At 37.3% G+C, this 19,182-nt stretch overlaps 1 protein-coding gene across 2 annotated transcripts; it reads right to left on the minus strand.

The window, feature by feature from the left end:
* Positions 1–2,163: 2,163 nt before the first annotated feature.
* On the minus strand, positions 2,164–13,056 carry LOC146470942 (uncharacterized). Of its 2 annotated transcripts, none has more exons than XM_085121373.1 (8): positions 12,969–13,056; positions 9,768–10,150; positions 8,659–8,706; positions 5,854–6,071; positions 5,109–5,198; positions 4,363–4,693; positions 3,705–3,992; positions 2,164–2,646 (listed from the first exon to the last, which is right to left on the minus strand). In XM_085121373.1, the coding sequence occupies exons 2-8, from the start codon at positions 10,120–10,122 to the stop codon at positions 2,303–2,305; spliced, it is 1,674 nt and encodes a 557-aa protein (XP_084977499.1). In that variant the 5' UTR covers positions 10,123–10,150; positions 12,969–13,056; the 3' UTR covers positions 2,164–2,302. The 2 variants fall into 2 exon arrangements, with proteins under 2 accessions (XP_084977499.1, XP_084977498.1); XM_085121372.1 differs by lacking the exon at positions 12,969–13,056 and adding an exon at positions 10,867–10,990.
* Between the last annotated feature and the right edge of the window lie 6,126 nt (positions 13,057–19,182).

The following is a 19,182-nucleotide window of genomic DNA, read 5'->3' on the forward strand; positions in this document are numbered from 1 at the left end:
TTTCGAAAGAGGGATAAACAATTATACGAAAAAAACAAATTGTAAATTATTTGTATCATGGGGGTAAGGGATTAAACGTAACGACAAAAGCGCCAAACTTATTTCTGGTAATTAGTAATGTCGTCACTTGAAGATTAAAACTGCGTGCGTGCGCGTTTAAAAGGGCTAAGTGAACTACACCTAATGACGACTCCATAGCCTAGTTGTTCAAAGCCCAATCAAGCTAACCCTTTGTTAACGGTTAACGTGAACTTTGATACCACTTCATTTACTATCAATAAAGATTCTTCTAAAAACTTTTTCTTCTCAGTTTTTAACTGGCCTTTCTTTACCATTAGCTTAAAATTAGCCTTAAAAGATATTTTTAACGAGCGAGAAAAAAACTGCGGTTAACTTTTAATTGTGGATTACTGTAACCTCGTCCCCAGGATTTAACGGCGCAAATCCATGTAACCGAGGTTGTATACGGGGCTTTGGAGCCGAGCGTCATATTTGATTGCGCACCAAAGACGAGGCTGGGATCACCTTCAATCGGCTTTCGAACAACCAGGCCCAGCGTATTACAGAGGTAGAGATCCTTTGATTCTCGGTCTTTTTGGAGAATCATAATATCCGTTGAAAGGAAACTTCCACAACTGCAGAGGTGAAATATATATGTATTTTTGTCTCTCTGGGAGAAGTTGACTCTTATTTTTTGGCAGCAAAAATAGCTCTTTATAACAAGAAAGACGGATCGAGGGGCCTAGAGAGATCCAAATCTAAAGAACTTCAAATTGCTCCATAAATAGCAATTTGAAGTCATGAATCAATGAACGACAAGAGGATACGACGAGACATTACAAAGGAAAGCAGTTCCAGTTATAAGATGTCTTTGTTGAAGAATAAAGAACATCGAAAAGGGCTCTCAAGCAGTTTAAGACCTAGGTTATGAAGGACTTTAAAGAGGAGAAATATGGTCTATTCAAGCCGACTGTAACAAAGCATGTGGCACTGAATCCAAATTTGGCAGATACAAATGTCTTATAATCCTTAACATTTTTAAGCGTAATAAGCTGAGCTACAGCTCACGTCATATATCCCGTCAATTAATTTTCGTTTTATTTTCATATTTTCATTTCTTTACCGAGCATAGTTCGATTACCTTTCCAATTACGGCATTAAAACCACATGGGCATTTCAAAATGCGCCATTCAACCGCGACACCATTACCCTTTAACTGCATTCATACCATATTGCTAACTCCATCGGGCGGTCACACTTATTTCTAGTCTGCACAGTTAGTCTTAGGTTAGTATTTTACAACAGGGTCAGACGGACTTGCCAAGAGAATATTGTTTAACAAGGAATACGTGTAAAGAGATTGGCATCAAATATACATTATATTGTAGAAAATTTCTTTAAGGAATCTTCTTAAGAAGTTTGTCTATTGAGTATGACAAGAGGGTGCCAGTTTTTTTTTTTTAATTTGCTTCAGTGGTGGCGGGAAGGGGGTGGGGGGAGGGAGGGCGAGGAAAGATTTACTCCAAGTTTTGCCCTCGAGCAGTAACCTTTTCGAGGGAAGGCCAAAGCACGTTATCATTCTGGAAAATGAAACTGTCGCTGCGCGCGAAGAGTAAACTTATGAGGAGAAGCAACGGGAGTGGGACTAAACGTATCAACACATGCGCAACACAGTCGTTTGGGATGGTCAGTTAGATTAGAACTGAGTGCCCGCGTGTGTTATAAGACAAAGGCAGCATAGTGCATAGTAAAGTTCATATGCTTCTCGGTCATTTTAGGAGAAGCAAACTATCCGGCATTTCAAGGAAATGTTTAAATCAGCGTTTATGAAGAAATCCGTATTACAGAGCTGAGATTTCATTTGATACGTGGTCACTCTTGGACCATGTGAAATTTCTGTTAAAGAAGTGGCGATTTAAAAGTAGTGCAGTGTAGATGATGAAGTTGGTCTATCCGTGGCCATTTGGAAAATGCCCCTTTTGCTAAGAGCTGCCATAGCACAAAATTAAAACATATATCATGTTTATCTCTTTGGTACCCAAACAGCCGTCTGTCATTAGGAGATGAGCTGAAGGATTTGGAGAGATCTCATTGTGGGAAACTTCAAGTGTGAATAAGCAACAAGGGGAATTAGTCAAACACACCTAACAAAGGTTCGTAGCATCAGGATCTCATTTCTTTATTGCTATCAATTATCCATTATAGGTGCAATTCCCTTTAAACCCTTTAACGCGTTTTTACAAGGAACAAATTTAAGGATCGCTGATTTCCAGTGAGTGACTTTGCCTCATTAGCATTAAGCCTATTTATAGTAATAGCAGTAATGAAGCTTGATGTTGTCGTCCACTTCTCCAAAGGGTATGGATCCCCCAGATTCGTTGTTGGTGTCATCATCTTCAGTGTCCCATCTGAAGTAATTCTCTCTAATCTTCATGTCTTTGACGTACTGACACTGATCGGATGCCTTATACAGGATGAAGGGGACGTCAGTGGGGAGTATTATTTCATTGGTTGCGAATCCATCTCTGCGGCAGCAGTATTCAATTTTGGTGTCCTTATTGTACTCGCCATCTGGCAGAGAATTCTGCTTGGTGTTCTTGTTGTTATCATCCTCGTCATCCCATTTTATCCATCCCTGGGTGAAACCTGAATGAAAAAAAAAAAAGGCATTAAAAGAAATGACCTGGCTGTACCAAGCCATTCTCTCCTTTTGATCAGTTACAGAAAAAGAAAGATAGAAAGGGGACATTAGTTAAATTATTCTCTTGCCATCAATCCAACTCACTCACTCACTCACTCACTCACTCACTCACTCACTCACTCACTCACTCACCCACGCCTTCACTCATTCATTCATTTATTCATTCATTCATTCATTCATTCATTCATTCATTCATTCATTCATTCATTCATTCATTCATTCATTCATTCATTCATTCATTCATTCATTCATTCATTCATTCATTCATTCATTCACTCGCTCACTTACCCACCCACTCACTCACCCACTCACCCAATCAGCCACTCACCCACTCACTCACTCTCGCTCACTCACTTCCTACGTGATCTTACGTTCATTTGTTTTTTTTTCCCTTTTTTCCTATTATTATAATTACTTGCACTTACTGATTATTTTTTTGTCACTTACTTAGATAGCAAGCTATCTCACCTACTAGCAAGCCGCCTTGTTTAGTTTGTCTCCTAAAATACGCGTGGCCATGTATAACGGAGAGTTTGTGACGTCAAAAATGTGTTCTTTAACATCCCTGCCCACAAAATAACCTGGTGGATTATGCCCTCTGCGACTTTAAACTCTGATAACTCTTTTTAAATTTGAGGAAAGGGCACCAAAACTTCGTAACGTTTTCAGATATTTATATTAAAATAATTTGGTGTGAAAGGTTATTGTTCGCCAAATTTGATCAGATCAACATGACAACAAAATATTGACGGGTAGGTTTTTTTTTATTAGAAAATGAAATATTCCTGTTTTAAGTGAACACATTTTTACGGCAACTTTCATGTTTTATATTGTTTGAGTGATCGTTTTTTGTTTTTGCCGTCGCAGACGTCAAAGCATCTTCCTCTACCCCCTCCCTCCCCCATTAACCTTGAAGAAGTAATATAAAGAAATCTTTTAAACATGAAAAGTCAAAGTTTTGTAGACATTATTGTGTGTCCACTAAATTTCACTTGTCACCAACCTTTAGGACAGGCTCCTTTCTTCAAGATGCAGTATTTTCCTTTTGGCCAATTCAGAATACCATCAGCCTGTGTCTTAATGCAAAACTTTTGCTCCATATAATTTTTTGCAACATCGCCAGCCAAATCATAAGGCAACGACCAGCCGTTTCCTGGGGTGTCATCTTCGGTGTCTTGAAAACGTACCCCCATGTGCCAAGGAAAGTTTGTTCCCCTGGGACATCCTTTCGTTGCCATTGGCAAGCCATAAGTACCCTTGGGCCAAGTAAGAGGTATTCTCAATTCAGGATCTGAAAATTGCACCACGATCAAGGGTGTTAGTGGGTCTCGTTAGTAAGATAAGTCAAACGCGTTACACTTTTGACAAGAATTAAGAAACTTGGTACGAGTCCAAGCCATTTGACAAGAATTAAGAAACTTTGTTCGAGTCCAAACCATTGATATTTGCCAGTACCTTTGACCTACCCTTGATTACTATGAGAGAAGTGTTGCTTTGACCAACATCAACGACATTTTTTACTATATTAAAAAAAAAAAAAAAGGTCTGGCAAAGGTGGCGGTTACCCGGCCTATGAGACTGAGGCAAGAGTGAGCGGGAAATGTTAACAGGATCGCAAATCTTTCCCTCTTTCCTGACTTTTAGTTTGTGAGAGATCTTACCTTCAGGAAATTTAGCCCCTTTAAGATTGGGGTATTCCTTCAATATTCTCTCAACATTCTTGCTTTTTTCCTCTATGGACTGAGCAAAATCACATCCCAACAAGAGGGGTTTCTTGAGGTGTTTGAAAAAGTCATATTGGACGGCTTTGTACATTGGCATCAGTTGAACTCTTATGGGCTCGGGCAAGTCGGATCCTCCAGCTGTAAGAATCGTCTTGTCGGACATAAATTTGCTCCCCTCGTCTATTGATTGCTTAAATGTGTTTACATCAACCTCCAAAGACGCACTGAATCCTCCAAAACCTCCAGACACCCCCACTGAGTTTCCAATCTGCAGAATAAATACGAGCAAGTGTGAATTCTTAAAGCAATCAACGTAAACTGTTTAATTTTGGATTCCCACTACGTGCCTCGTTAGCTCTCTGTCATCCTATATCCAACGCAGGATCGTGGAATAATTGTTAATTTTATCACGCTGTACAGGATTTAATCTACTGAATCTGTAAAGTAACGTTTTTTAAATGATGAAGCTCGTTAAAAATTGAGGGTAAAAGACCCTGATAGGCAGGGCATTTAAGAGCATCTTTCAAAAAAAAAACTTTCGTACAAGATCTTGCTGTAGAAACGTTAGCGAGGTGACGCTATTCTTGTCTAGTAAACAAAGACTAAATTATTAAACCAGAAATATTGTGGGAAAACATCTACGTGTCGATGGAAACATAAACAAGCATTTTACCAGTTCTTACATTTTCCGCGGCATATTCGTAAAACTTAGAGCGAGTACTTTGAAAGCGTGTAATTTTCTTGTCCCCCAGAGTCACTTGCACAACAACATTCTGAAAGAAATCAAGAAACCTTAACATAATGAAACAATCCGGACTCGATATGGATGCAAATAACCGCTGCGAAGCGCGGAAATACGCGTGTACGCAATTCACGGTTGATTTTGGTTCGGTTTCGCATGGGTTGGGAAGATGGGTTGAGTGGCAGAGCAAAGCAGAGCAAAATCAATCAGCTTTTGGGCGACGTTTGATGCGGAGTGAGAATGGTTCGAGAGTTTCCAAGAAACAAATTGGATTAAAAGATGGTGGCTTGCCTGGAGTATTCAGGTTCGAAGATGCTCTGTTTATTTTTACTTTCTTACTTTAAGTCATTTTCCCTTTTTGTGTCTCGAGGCTGTTAATTCTTTGCTGTTTTCCTTGGCACGTTCATTAGTAGACAATCCTAGATAATTTCAGTTCTGTTTAAATTAATCGTTGCATGAGATAGTTACTGGTACTTTTGCATGTGATTTATAATATTATGAACCGAATTTTAGCTTTTCCCGTGAAGATACATGCCTTATATAGTTGGAACGTTTAGGAAATATGGATCCTATATATTTACATTTTTACCTCCCAAAAAACATGAAAATCTCGTGTTATTGTCAAATAAAAAGTCGTAATTGTATAACAATAAAAACTAAGTGAAATTTAAAGACAGCACACTAACCGTTCCCCATCGTTCGATGAAATAAAAGTATCTCTTCTGATCATATTTCCCTGGTAAACTGCACACGGCCGCTGCAAAATCATCGGTCACTGTGAAACCTGGTAACTTTTGACGAGCTAAGTCCATAAGGTAGCGGACCTCACCACGGTTACAAACCTTCTTGAAATCATAAAACACCTTCTCAGATCCTTTGGTCTGTTTTTCGACTGATTCATAGCCTACGATATGTACCAAGAAATAAAGAAAAATGAACAAAATATATCTAGACTAATCTGTTTGGACTTTAAACTGGGTCAAGATGGGATGTAACACATCGCGCATACATAGGTCCCTTCCAAGGATAGTTTTGTTCAACCTAAACTTAGCGAATGGTCAAACTGCGAGGCCATTTTAAAGAAAAACACCTGCCGGTTGGTAAGTTGTAATGACGTAATTGAAATTTAAGACTTTGGCGGCTTTGTTGAATGTGACAAAAGGTAGGTGTCACCTTCATCGATGAATCTAAAAGAGTTTCAAAAGCCGACAGAAACGCTTCTCATTTTCACAGCTTGTCAACAAAGCTGCCTTTATCCCTTCAAAATCTACACAAAGCAAGCTTTAAAAAGAGACCTTTCTAATATCTATATGATAAATATTACCCGATATACGTTTTTTTTTTAACTTGCTGTTTGAATCTACTACGTGTGAAACCGACATGCCGCAGCGCTGGATTAAAGCACTGAATTTTTACACAGGCAAATAATGAGCTCGAGCGGACTAATTATTGCAAATTACAGTCAAAGATAATAATTCTGTCTGCTTCGTAAACTAAAATTATACGATAAGTTGTGCTCAAGTGATGAATTTTTGAAAATGTTGTTGACAGTTTACGGCATGCTAATATAGCTGTGTACTGCACCGGAGTCCAAAATACGGATCGTTTTCTTTTGTCGAAACAATTTCGCTATGCTAGCAGGTATTTATATAGTGCATTGATTTAGCTTTCCAATGATGCAAAAATTACGTTTCTAGCATAAACCAGAGCAAAGTTATGAATTTTCAAAACATATCACGGTAATCAATTTCAATCTTCGCGGGAAGCGAAAACCATGTCTTACGGCTCGGAACTCAATATTTATGGTTTTAAAATCTAGCGGACTAAATTTTCGATATTATAATTGGATACTACAGTTATTTGTATAGTATCTGTTTTAATACCTGATTCCTCTCTCAGTTCCTTTACTTTTTTTTCTTATTTCCTTTTTAGGAACTGAGATAGCTATTCTCCAATACTCATTGCGCTCGTTTACAAAACGTACTGTCAAACGCGATCACATCTTAAAAATTTTCTACTTGACCCGTTGATTTAGGACGCAACACGACGGCGAGAAAAATCTTCGCAATGGCCTTTATGAAATTTGATTCTCCGATCATTGCCGCGCAACCGTGGGAACGAGAACTAAAATAATTTTCACAGCATGGCGAAAAGTTTAAAATAGATTGAGAAATACTTTCATGGGGAACGGGGACGTGTTCTGTTAGCACATCCTCTCTTGGTTGGGTTATGCTTTATTTAGCAAATAGAATCCATTTTGCCTTACGTCTGTTCTCTGATAACACACAGATGACGTCAAAACGTGGTAACAATAATAAAGTACGCTACGAGCCGCAGGTGAGTAGCGTGACTGATGTTCTTAACACCTTTTGACGTCCTCAGTCGTCTTTGCAAAGGTTGAAACAGAAATCTTAACGGGAACCTCTACTCGGAAACAAATGGACGGTAAGTTGTTGGAAATAGTGTCTAAATTCTAAATTTTAGTTTAAGAAGAAGAAATGACATTTAAGTGTGCTTAAAATTAGATATGATTGTTGCCTATTTTCACTTTTAAATTTCCCAGTCCCCTCTATCTTGAATTTAATGACGTAATACGGCTGCTTTACTGTTTAACACAAAGGAACTTCTGCTCACTAAAAATAGCGGCAGCCTTATGACGTCATAAAAGCCAAAACGGCGGCGCCCGTGAAATTTAAAGCGAAAACAGGCGACAATCATATATAATCTTAAGCACACTTGAAAGTTATTCCTACTTCGTTAAACTAAAATTTAGAATTTAGACACTATTTCCAGCAATTTACTGTCCTCTTGTTTTCGGAGGAAAGGTTCCCTTTAATCCAAAGCGCTCTAAAACTACTGGTTCGGAGACTTTTCATCTGGAACACAACAAGATAGGAAATACTACAGTCCATTGAACAAGCTAACACGCTCCACCCCACTATCAAATTTACGGCTGAAATATCTGAAAGACAAACAAACTTCTTGGACAGCAACGTTTACAAACTAAAGTCAAGAGATTTCTAAAGAGAAACAAACTTAAAGTAAACATTAATCCAGAGATGTTATGGCACTGTCGCCTGTTATCCATAGAAAATTTCGTTATTCTGTTAATCACAAAGAAACTAACCCAGTACTCCGTTATTCTAGGGCAAAAAGTTTTGTTATTCCCATTTCATTATTCCTCTTCAGCTCCCGGGGAAATTGTTTAACCAAAGTTGTACTTCCATTTCTTCAGCGGGGGGTTATTTGACTTGAATAAGTGATGGTCTTGAACTGTTGTTGACTAAAAGATCGCTATTCTGACTAACGGTGTATTTATTTTATTTCTCCGTTAGTACGCGCGCCGTGATTGGTCAATTTTCCGGGCCGTATTTCACTGTACGGACTGCATCAGCTATCCTTTCCCGCTCGCCCGATTAACTTCAATTTCAGAGATATAATAAATATCTTGCTAACCGCGTTTTCTCGGTTAGTAAGAGATATTTTTTTACCTGAACTGAGAGAGAAAGCTACATTCCACAGTCCTGCATCGTAGCCGCCTAGACACAAGGAGGAATAAATTTTATTCGTTACAAGAACATCTGTCTCAAACTCAACATTTTTAAGTCTGTAGGAGCATTAGGCGGCGTAGAGTGCACACGGTCTGTATTTAAAAATAAAAATGAAATAAATTTAGAAAATTGTATATGTTTAGTCTTAATAATACATAAAATGCCCTCGTGTAAATAGAGTTGATTTCATTTTGTTTTTTTCCTTCTATTATTGATGGGGAGAGGGGGTGGGTACTCTGCTTGCGGGATTTGCAATTCAATATTTCCGCAAATGGCGTGAAACTTGAAGCCTTTTTCAGAAATATATCTTGTAACAATGTTATGTGGCCCCTTAATGTCGATTGAGTTTAGGTGAACATGACAACCAATTTCGGATAGAGCGTTTATTTTTTTTTATTATGTTTTTTTTTTTTTTATAGGAAATCCCATTTTTAAAGAAGGAACAGCAAAAAAAGTGTGTTAGTGTTTTAGTTGTTTGGTTACTTTTCGGTTAATTTTGGCGTTTTCCCGAAGATTTTGTGAAATCCAGAAATCGAAGATGGCAGATCCAAGATGGCTGTCTTTTGGCAATTAATATGACGTAATTACCACCCAATGTGAACTCACTACTTCTCGTTACGGACCTCAATGGAAACAGTTTTGAACGTACTATTTATAACCCGAGGTTTCATTGCCATTAATTTAATAGTCGCCTAGTTATGGAGAGGAGTTATCCCCGCTCCCTACAAACACACTTCAGACGAAAAAAAAAAAAAAAAAACAGGTCTAAATATAGTTTACTTCAGAGTGCTTTATGCCATTACGACTTTAGTTCGCGCTAGAAAGTTTAAGCAATTTGTTCCTTTCATCGTGTGTACTGTAAGTGCTCAGAACATATTACTAAAGTAACTATTCAACCTACGTCACCATTATATCACATCACCTTCAAATTGATTAAGCCCAGTTTTACAATTCATATAACTTTCAGATTTTTTTTCCTTGTCCCATATGCGCAACCGTGTCGAACCAAGATTTCTTAAATGGACATGGAATTTCTTATTTGCTCTTACCAGAGGCCTCAACATCAACCTTAAGTTCATCTTGATAGCTCTTGGTGCCAGTCACCACTCCATTCTTTGTGCGTTCTTGGCAGTTGCTTGAACTACGAGGCGCAAAGGACACTTGGTCTGGCACTAGGTACTCCAAATCAGTTGATTTTTTGTTTTTCTCATAGGTCAATTTGAAGATTTTCCTTGTGATAAGCAATCCAGGGTCTACGCCACCTCTGGACAAATCATCGCCCTCGGGGTTGGCTTTCAGAAGGTTATAGCCGATACCCACAAAATGAATTCCTTTTGGGGGATCCTGAGTGGCTTGCGTTATCACAGCAACACCAAGAATGATGAAGATTGCAGAGAAATGCATGGTTTTCCTGCGACTTTTATTCCAATGACTGTGAAGGCAAAACGAGGAAATATTAATAATTTGGCCAAGATTGTTCTCTTGTTTTGGGGTTCCCTTTATTCACGCGCGCCTTGTTTTTTGGACTTGATATAATCGGAAGAGTGGACTTTATTCTAGAAGGGTTAGACGTGATGGTGGTTTTAGATGACAGGCCTCTAACCCTGGACAAAAATTAAAAATAAAACTTCCAAGAAAAAAATCACACCACATCCTAATTTTAAATTATACAATAAAGCAATAAAAATGTTAAGGAATTTTTTAAAGGTAGTTTAAAAGTTTTATATATTTAAAACAAAAAGGTCAGATCCTTTTTCTGTCTCTCCAATATGTAGTCGAAAATAAAAGAAAATGTTCCCATAAAACTTTACCATTTTTTGATTGCTTTTAAAAATTCTAGTATATTACTGATCTTGTGGTAACTGAGCAGCCACCTAGCTTGACAGGTTGGAATTCCTTTGTGTTCGAATCTGCTACATTCTTTTGCCATCCAGTATGGTGGATTTTGTACCATGTGACCAATTAGTCCAAAAGGCCCATTCACAAGTTTCAATTTGTTGGTTGACTTCTTTTCATGATGGTATGGCGCGGAGTGAAAATCTTTCTGATTCAAAATAAATGTAGCGCTGCCTCAGATTTTTATAAGGTCCGGACTCTTTTTATCGGCCCACTCATTTCCTGTTCTTTTTCTTGTACATTAGTCTGTACCTAGTTGATGGGGTTGAGGACGTGCATGCACCCAATGACAGTTTAAACATCACGCCTTCTGAATACGCTGGAAATCACCCGAATCTAAAACAGCCAAACAAGAGAGTGTATTTTTCGGTTGGTTGGTTGTTTGTTTGTTTGTTTGTTTGTTTTGAATTGAATTCAACGACTTGAAAACTCTCAGTAACCTTGAAAGCTTTGAAAGCTTTTCCACCATTAAAGATATCGACATAATATAAAATTAAATATCAACCAGCACTAAAGGTTTCTCCATGCACGAGAAGGTGAAAAACTGGCTTTATTTTCAAATGCCCAAGCTCTTTTTTGCCTTGCATATTAAAATGTTAACTGATTTATACTGGAAAAACGAGATCTCATACTTTTTAAATTTAGCAAACTGAAATTGATCTTACAACTGCCATTTATGCCACTACGACCAGCAAATTCGTTAGGAATTGTTTAGGGGCGAGGTGATCTTTCGGCGGTGACCTTGTTAAAGATTTAGTTAAGGACAAAGAAAAAAATTATGAACGTTGCAAGCATTTATAGCTTTAACTTCTTCAATTTGCAGACATTAATGTATAATCGAGAATCAGTGATTTTAAGGGGAAAAAAGATTGCTGTTAACGTTAACTGATAAAAATATTTTTTGGCTTTATTGACAGAGTTAATAAGGTAATTTGACCATGCCATCGTAAAGAGACTCGATCGCAGTGGCCAAATTACCTTATCAAAGAGGGCCAGACAATCGTTTTGACTTCTCAACGACGCAGCACTACATTTTTTTTAGAAACCAACCCCCTTATCCAGTTAAAAATCAGGTTCGTTGAAATTGTGAGCAACTTACTGCAGTAAATCTGCAAACTTATTGTTTGTCATTTTCCTTACATGAATTGACCAAAAAGGATTACAGCTTACAGCGCCTCGTGGCATTTTTGCTGAGTTCTTATTTTTCGGATTCCATAAAGCGTGTTCAAATTCAAGTTTTTCTTTTCTTTACAAATGTACACCAATTTAGCACTGATACTTGAGTAGTTTGCACGCGGCCAGTGACAGTGACATAAATGTTATCATCCCTCTCTTTTATAATTTTACAGGTACCTGCATGAAATCACATTTCTCGTAAGTAAGCCAGCCGAGTCTACCTCAGATTTTTTTTTATAATTATTATTGCTGAAAATATTTCCTTTTTTTTACGAGCCCATCTGTCGCAAATGATCACATTTAGAAGATAAAAGCTGTGACATTATTTTTGATGGTGTTTGCCTAAAACTGGAGATGTCTTGTCTGTAAGTCTGTGCTATAATATTGAAATGACATAAGTCAAAATTCTCAGGGTCAGGTCTGAAATCACATGCTTTCGCCTGTGAAAGGGTAGGGGTTTAGTGAACTGGCTTAATATACCTCCACCAAAGTTATCAGTGATTTTGAAACAACTCTCTTTCTCGCGAAACAATTCTCATTTATTCAATTGAAAGCAATCTATTTAGAAAAAAAGCCTTTCTACTAGCTTCAGATCAATGTTGCCTGAACTGCGGTTTTCGTTTAAGTGTTTCGGATGTAGTTTTGGTTTGAAACGATCGTCGCAGGATGTGTAGACATTTAAAGCAATGTTGAGTGAGCGAAGGAGTTGGTTCAGCGGAGCACAGACTTTGAGATGTTTAAGTTCCATTAAATGGAAAATAAGTTGTCATTTCAGAAGAATCAGAATACCTCCAACAGTTTGAACTCCTTTTGAATAAACAAAGATAAATACAACTGCTAAACTAATACATCATGTATACATTTGTCTTTGGAAAGATTTTAGGTGAATGCTCGTCAATAGCGTGCAAGAATCGTAAAAAGTATTGAGTGGTACCATAAACTATGTTTTGTCAAAGTTACTGGTCCAAGGAACGATCTTGGTCACAAGCAGCCCCAATTCAACAAACGTCTGCCAAATATACAGCAACAAATTCCGTGGATAGTTTCACGAATTAACTATCTCAAATTAATAACGTACAGATTTTGCTTACGAAGTTTGTTCATATATGAACAAATTGACCGAGGCACCACGTTGCTAATCATAAACAATGACTTATTAAAAGGAGATATTTACTGACCTCTAATAAGATGTTGTCCAAACGCTGATGCACGTTGATATGATAAAAGGTGCATTCTTCTTCAGAGAAATATCACCTTAATTTAAAATTCTTTCTTCAGAAGTTAAACTCGTGGGTTCGTGTGGAACTGACCTTACAATGGCAGCTTTGAATTACGACATTGCATGTCTACTTTAGCTAGGTCACTTTACGGATGCAAGACAAAACAAAATTCCTTTAAACTGAAATCATTTAGAGTAGACGTTTTAACTTCTTCTAAGATGTATATTTTTAAAGAAGGAAGCAGCAGACACGAACGATGCCTTGTCCATAAAAACTTGAGGAGGTTTGCCTGCTTTGAGTAAATTTTTAAGGCAAGGAAATTCGTACACTATATTTTCAAATTGTTTCCTGCTGAGCAAAGATTCTCTCAGGCGTGGTGCATCCGCAGAGTACGGCGGAGTAAACTAGCGTTGGGCGGAGCAGGGCGGGACGATTAGCAGAGATGGAGAGCAAATGGAATTTCCTTATTTGTGCGGCTTTGGAAGATATTTATAGTGAAATCTAACTTGATCAACATTAATTTGATTAACTGCTTTTTGTGATTTGTGGTTTTGCTTGATAAAAAACATTTCCCAAACATGATATAAATCCGTCAATGTTGAAATTACCCACGGTGTTCTATTACAAAACAACATTTTTACTAAGCTCTTTGTTCCTTAATCCATTTGTCGTGTTTTCTGATAAAAGGAGTTTTTTTTATACAGAATTGTTACCTTGATTTGAAATTCTTGGTGTCAGGAATATTAAGAAAAGTGTAGGCTTACGCGTGCAAAATAAAGCTACGATCTTTTAATGTCAATTTTCCATTAGCGCGTAATTTAATCAGAATATTAGCTAATATTTACCCGTGCGTTTTACTGGTGCAAGAGCAAAGAAGCTGCTCTTTACAAAACAGTTAAAGTGGTCTTAATTTAGAGTTTAGGCTTCATGTCTCCTTTGTACGGATACCATTTTTAAATTCTTGTTCCGAATCTTGAATTGCTTTGAACAAAAGATATTCTTAAGGAGATGGTTGTGCAATATACTTAGCAATTGATACGATATATATATGACAGACATGCCTTCAAAGCTACACCTCTTAGAATTTGAATTGAACCCTTTTAAAGCGATAAAAATATATATATTTAGCCAAGCCTAAAAGCGGAGCTCCACAATAGAAGTCTGCTTATTGTATGAACGTAATAACCTTATGAGTTCCTCATCAATTCTGCAGTTATATAGTACATTTTTAATGCATATGCAGCTAACTGCTCATCAACAATAACAATGTAAAACAGAGGGCAAAATTACTGAATGCTGATTTGTTGTAACAGAGGGCAGTATTTCGTAATTTCCTTTCACCGAGGGCAAAATTACTTACTCCTGATTGGTCGAGCGGCGAAAATACTCGCTTCTGATTGGCTGAGCACGACACCTTTACATTTTTTGGTTTCTACATTTTGTGTCCAAAAAAACAAGTTCTTTGAGGTTCTTTCGAAGTTCGACTCTTTAAGCCGGGTTCTTTGTACCAAAAATATATGGAAATCAAGTGCTGCATCTAGGAAGGAAATTCCTAACGGTTAATTTTGGTGTCTCTCACAAGAAACAGCAAAAGTTTATTTGTGTCAAAAGCTAAAGACCTGGGCCCAGTTGTTCAAAGCCCGATTAAGCTATTCCTGGGTTAACGTGAACTTGGCTTTGAGTTTAATTACTTATCAATAAAGATTCTTCAAAAGGATTTTTGTTGCTCAGTTTTGACTTGGAGTTTTCTTCACCACTAGCTTAAAATAAGTTTTTAAAAACATTTAAAAAAGCGAGATGAAAACCTCGGTTAACTTTTTATCGGGGACTAGCGTTAACCGGCTTTCGAACAACGGGGCCCTGGATCGGATTGATTTTATTTTGTTTGGTTGAGAAACTGAAATCAGTCATGGCGTTAAAGTGCTTTCAACGAACTATAACCGAGCATGAAACTGTCCTTTTGATGGGAGGAAGGAGCAGGAAGAAATTACTCCGCAAGTTCCTTCTTTGGATCCATTGTTTGCTATTTTTATCGATCTATGTTCGTGTGTTTTCCAAGCGGTAGGAAGCTTCACAGCTCAGGTGAACAATTAATTGATGCCTAACATTTGATTTATCGTTGTTAGTTTGCTCCTGAATTAAACTTGTATTCTCTCTTAATTACATGTGTATAAATGGAACTGTTCTCGTCGGTTTTGTTTGTTTGTACGCTACGAAAAAATTAAATAATTTATTGGTTTGCTTGCGCCTTCGATGAGTGTTTTACTGACTGTTTTACGAAGTTCCTTGATAGTTTTAGGAACATTTTGCCCTCTGTGTGATAAAAGCGGAATTTAAATGGACTCAAAATGATATTTTCTGTTTTTATTAATGTTTTTAGTTTTTAAGATGATCGACCAACGCGCGCTACCGGCACTGTCACTGTCAAGTAAATTTTGCTTATCAAGAAGGCCGTACGCTATAAACCTCAGAGAAAATGGATACAATAACCAAAAAACACACTTCAAATATATCTTTGAGTAATAAATGAAAAAAAAAAAAAAAGCACTGTGAAAATTTATAGCAATAAGTACAGAAATAAACTAAACAATGATCTTTGAAAAATTTACAAAAAACAAGCGAATGAATGTTTTGCGTAAACTTTGTTTTGATGAAAATGAAATTACACTTTAATTCTACATTCACTTTTAACGTTCTTTGAAAAGACTTTCAGTGGAAATTACTCACACATCTTTTTGTTTGTATTTTTGTTTGTTTTCTGTCAAGATTGTCAGAAATAAATGCTATAATTAGAAATATATGCGAGAAAAATTTGTCGGTAGTTTATGCCAACGATACAATGTTGGGAGACGTTTGTTTGACTGACTATTTTAAGCTCAGAATCAATTTTTTTTTTTAAATGAAGCAAAATGAGATAAGATTAGAAAATAAAACTCCAAGAGAGATAACGAACATCGACCGAAAAATGAGCTCAAAAGGCTGCTCTGAGGTTAAACAAGATGCAGTGTCAACACTACAAGAAAAAAATATCTTGCAAAAACAGCAAAGTTTTGTCAACAAAATCACATGAATATACTCGCCTCTTTGGAGAATAACCAGTCCTTTTATTCGATTGCTGATTTTTTCGTTCGTTTACAACGTTGAGTTTCAGTTCAAGAGGAAAAATCCATCACATCTTAATTTCATTTCATCGCGCCTGACTAGAGTAAAATTTCCAGCGTACAATCTGAACAGTGCATGCGCACTTTCGACCCAAAATCTGGTCGGCAGCTACATGAGAGAACACGTCGGAGGCCGGCAGAGGCCGGGGGGGGGGGGGGGTACTTCCTTATAAGAGGCTAATGGGGATGTGCCGCTAGATGGGGTCGCATTTTCACGACTGGATTGACTAGAATGGGGTTGCATTTTCAATTGAGTTACTAGAATGGGGTCGCACACTTTTTTTTGATTTTTGGGTTAAGAAAATTCTCTTAAGTAGGGATTCAAAATGGTCTCGGTTAAAAAGTTCAGAAAGTTGTTGTTTATTAAATGTAACAATCACCTCGCATTACATTCCGTTCTTGAAAGTAGATGCATAAATAGAAAGTGACTTAGTTGGGATCGCAAAAATTACTTTTTCCCAAAAAGTGACTAAGATGGGGACATAAAATAGACTATAATGGGGTAGGGGCTCTGAGAGGCCAGCTGCACATACCCAGCAGAACTGAACCCAAGCACCCCTTCCGGTGGCAGAGGTTCCTCTCATTCTCGCCGTCAGAGACCTCTGCTAACAGGGAATGGCGTGCTAAGCAAAGTATATCTGTTGTAATGGTATACAAGGATATACCCTGCAAGCAGAGGCCCTTCGATCTTCCTAGATAAGTCTTCCCGACTTACACTCTGTTTTTTTTATAGGAACGTCTAATTTTGGAGCTGAGGCTGAACATTCTTACATTTTTTGCGATTTGACGCTAAAAACGTTCTTAAGATGTTCTCAGTTATATTACATGGTATACACTTCATGTATTTCAGTAAATCAATGCGGACATGAACAGGAAACCTATCAAAGTGCATTGCCTGCTGAGATATAGTATCAAAAACTGCTGATTATCACGAACCGAGATGTGTGTCACCCTTAAATGTTATACAAAACAAGCCCTTAAGTATTTTGGTTAATTTACATTTGTTACCTTGATTTTATATGCAGATAAGCAAAATAAAAACGTTCTTAACCGACTCTCAGCCTGAGGAATGTTCTTAATACGTTCTTAAAAGTTTGGTTATTGTCAGCTTCGACGTTCTTATAAAAAAAAGGTTCTTATAAAAAAAAAAAACAGAGTGTATCTAGGAAGATCGAACGGCCTCTGCTCGCTGGGTAACAGGGGTAGGGTATGTATAATAATTTTTCAAAGTCTTGCAACAGCATGCGCACTGCTCCTGAAAGCAACGCGCTCATATTCTACGATTTTTTCGCAAGCCTCAAATTCAACAGAAATGTTTTCATAGTTGAATTTCACACTTACTTAGCTTTCTATAGAGACCAAAATCACCTCGATTAGTCATATATTTACCGAGATACGAATTTTTGAGTTTTCTGTACTCGGTTTGTTTACTACGCACTTAATTCACGGCGGTAGTTACGTGTATCCGTGCACTTTAAAATTCACTCATATATTTCGAAAGCAAATTGCCAAATGCATTTTATTTCAAAACTAGAACAAGTAAAGATCTTGTTGAGCGGTTTTTCTCTTTATTTCGAAGCGAATTCATTGAGAAATAATATTTGAAAGTATTGGAAGAAGATGGGCGCCGACCCCAAAAGTCACGCAGTGAATTTCTAAGTTTTTTTCGCAAGCCTCAAATTCCTTTTGCGCTAACGTGGCAACATATATCTTTTCATATTGGAATTTTACACTTACTTAACTTTTTATAGAGACCAAAATCATCTCGATTGGACATATATTTTCCGAGATACGAATTTTTGAGTTTTCTGTACTCGGTTTGAATACAACGTAATTAATTCACGGCGGACTGTAAATGTATCTGCGCACTTTAAAATTCACTGATATTTTTCGCCAAATGCATTTTATTTCGAGACTACAACATGTAACAAATTTGTTAAGCGGTTTAAACGTTCATTTGGAAGCGAATTCATTGAGAAATAATTTTTTAAAGTATTGCGACAGCATGCATACTGCTCCTAAAAGTCACGCGCTCATATTCTACGATTTTTTCGCAAGCTTCAAATTCCTATTTCGTTAATTTTGCAACAGATATCTTTTCATATTTGAATTTTACACTTACTTAGTTTTCTATAGAGATCAAAATCACCTCGTTTGGACACATATGTAGCGAGATACGAATTTTTGAGTTTTGTGTACCCGATTTGTTTACTACGCAATTAATTCAGCGCGGTATCCACGTATCCACCTGTATCCACGCAACTTTAAAATTCAATGATATATTTCGAAAGCCATCGCCAAATCCATTTTATTTCACAACTAGAAATCCAACGAACTTGTTGAGCGTATTTTCCCTTCATTAGTTAGCAAATTCATGGAGAAATAATTTTTCAAAGTATTGGAACAAGATGGGCGCCGTCCCAAAAAGTAACGCAGTGAATTTCTAAGTTTTTTTCGCACGCCTCAAATTCCTTTTTCGCTGACGTCGCAACACATATCTTTTTATATTGGAATTCTACACTTAATAAGCTTTCTATAGAGACCAAAATCACCTCGATTGGACATATGTTTACAATACGCTTTGTGCGATTCTGGTTGAATGCCATCCCTTACTGGAACTGTACAACTTTTTGTTCTGCTTTGACTCCAAGAAATTTTTTTGGAAGTCAAAGATATCCACATTTGAGGCTCAAGTGGACTTAGACCTTTCAAGAATCGGTAGCCCCCTTCATATGGGCCAACGTGTACTGAGAACATTGCGTCGTTATCTAAAGATTCATGCCATTTGCTTACAACTAACATAAGCGCGATTTGAATGAGAATAAAGGCCTCGCACGCGCAGGGTACTCGGCAACGCACGTACATCAAGTTGTGATTAAAGTGATTTACAAGTGCTAGATTTGCAAGACAAAGTAAGGTTATACAATAAAAAGAAACTAAACATGATAATCACCTTGAGTACGGCGTAATAAAGGCCAGCCAGCGAAAGAATCGAACACGCTAATAACAAC

The sequence above is a fragment of the Pavona decussata genome, unplaced genomic scaffold (assembly GCF_977016875.1).
Source record: "Pavona decussata unplaced genomic scaffold, jaPavDecu1.1 SCAFFOLD_108, whole genome shotgun sequence".
NCBI lineage: Eukaryota > Metazoa > Cnidaria > Anthozoa > Scleractinia > Agariciidae > Pavona > Pavona decussata.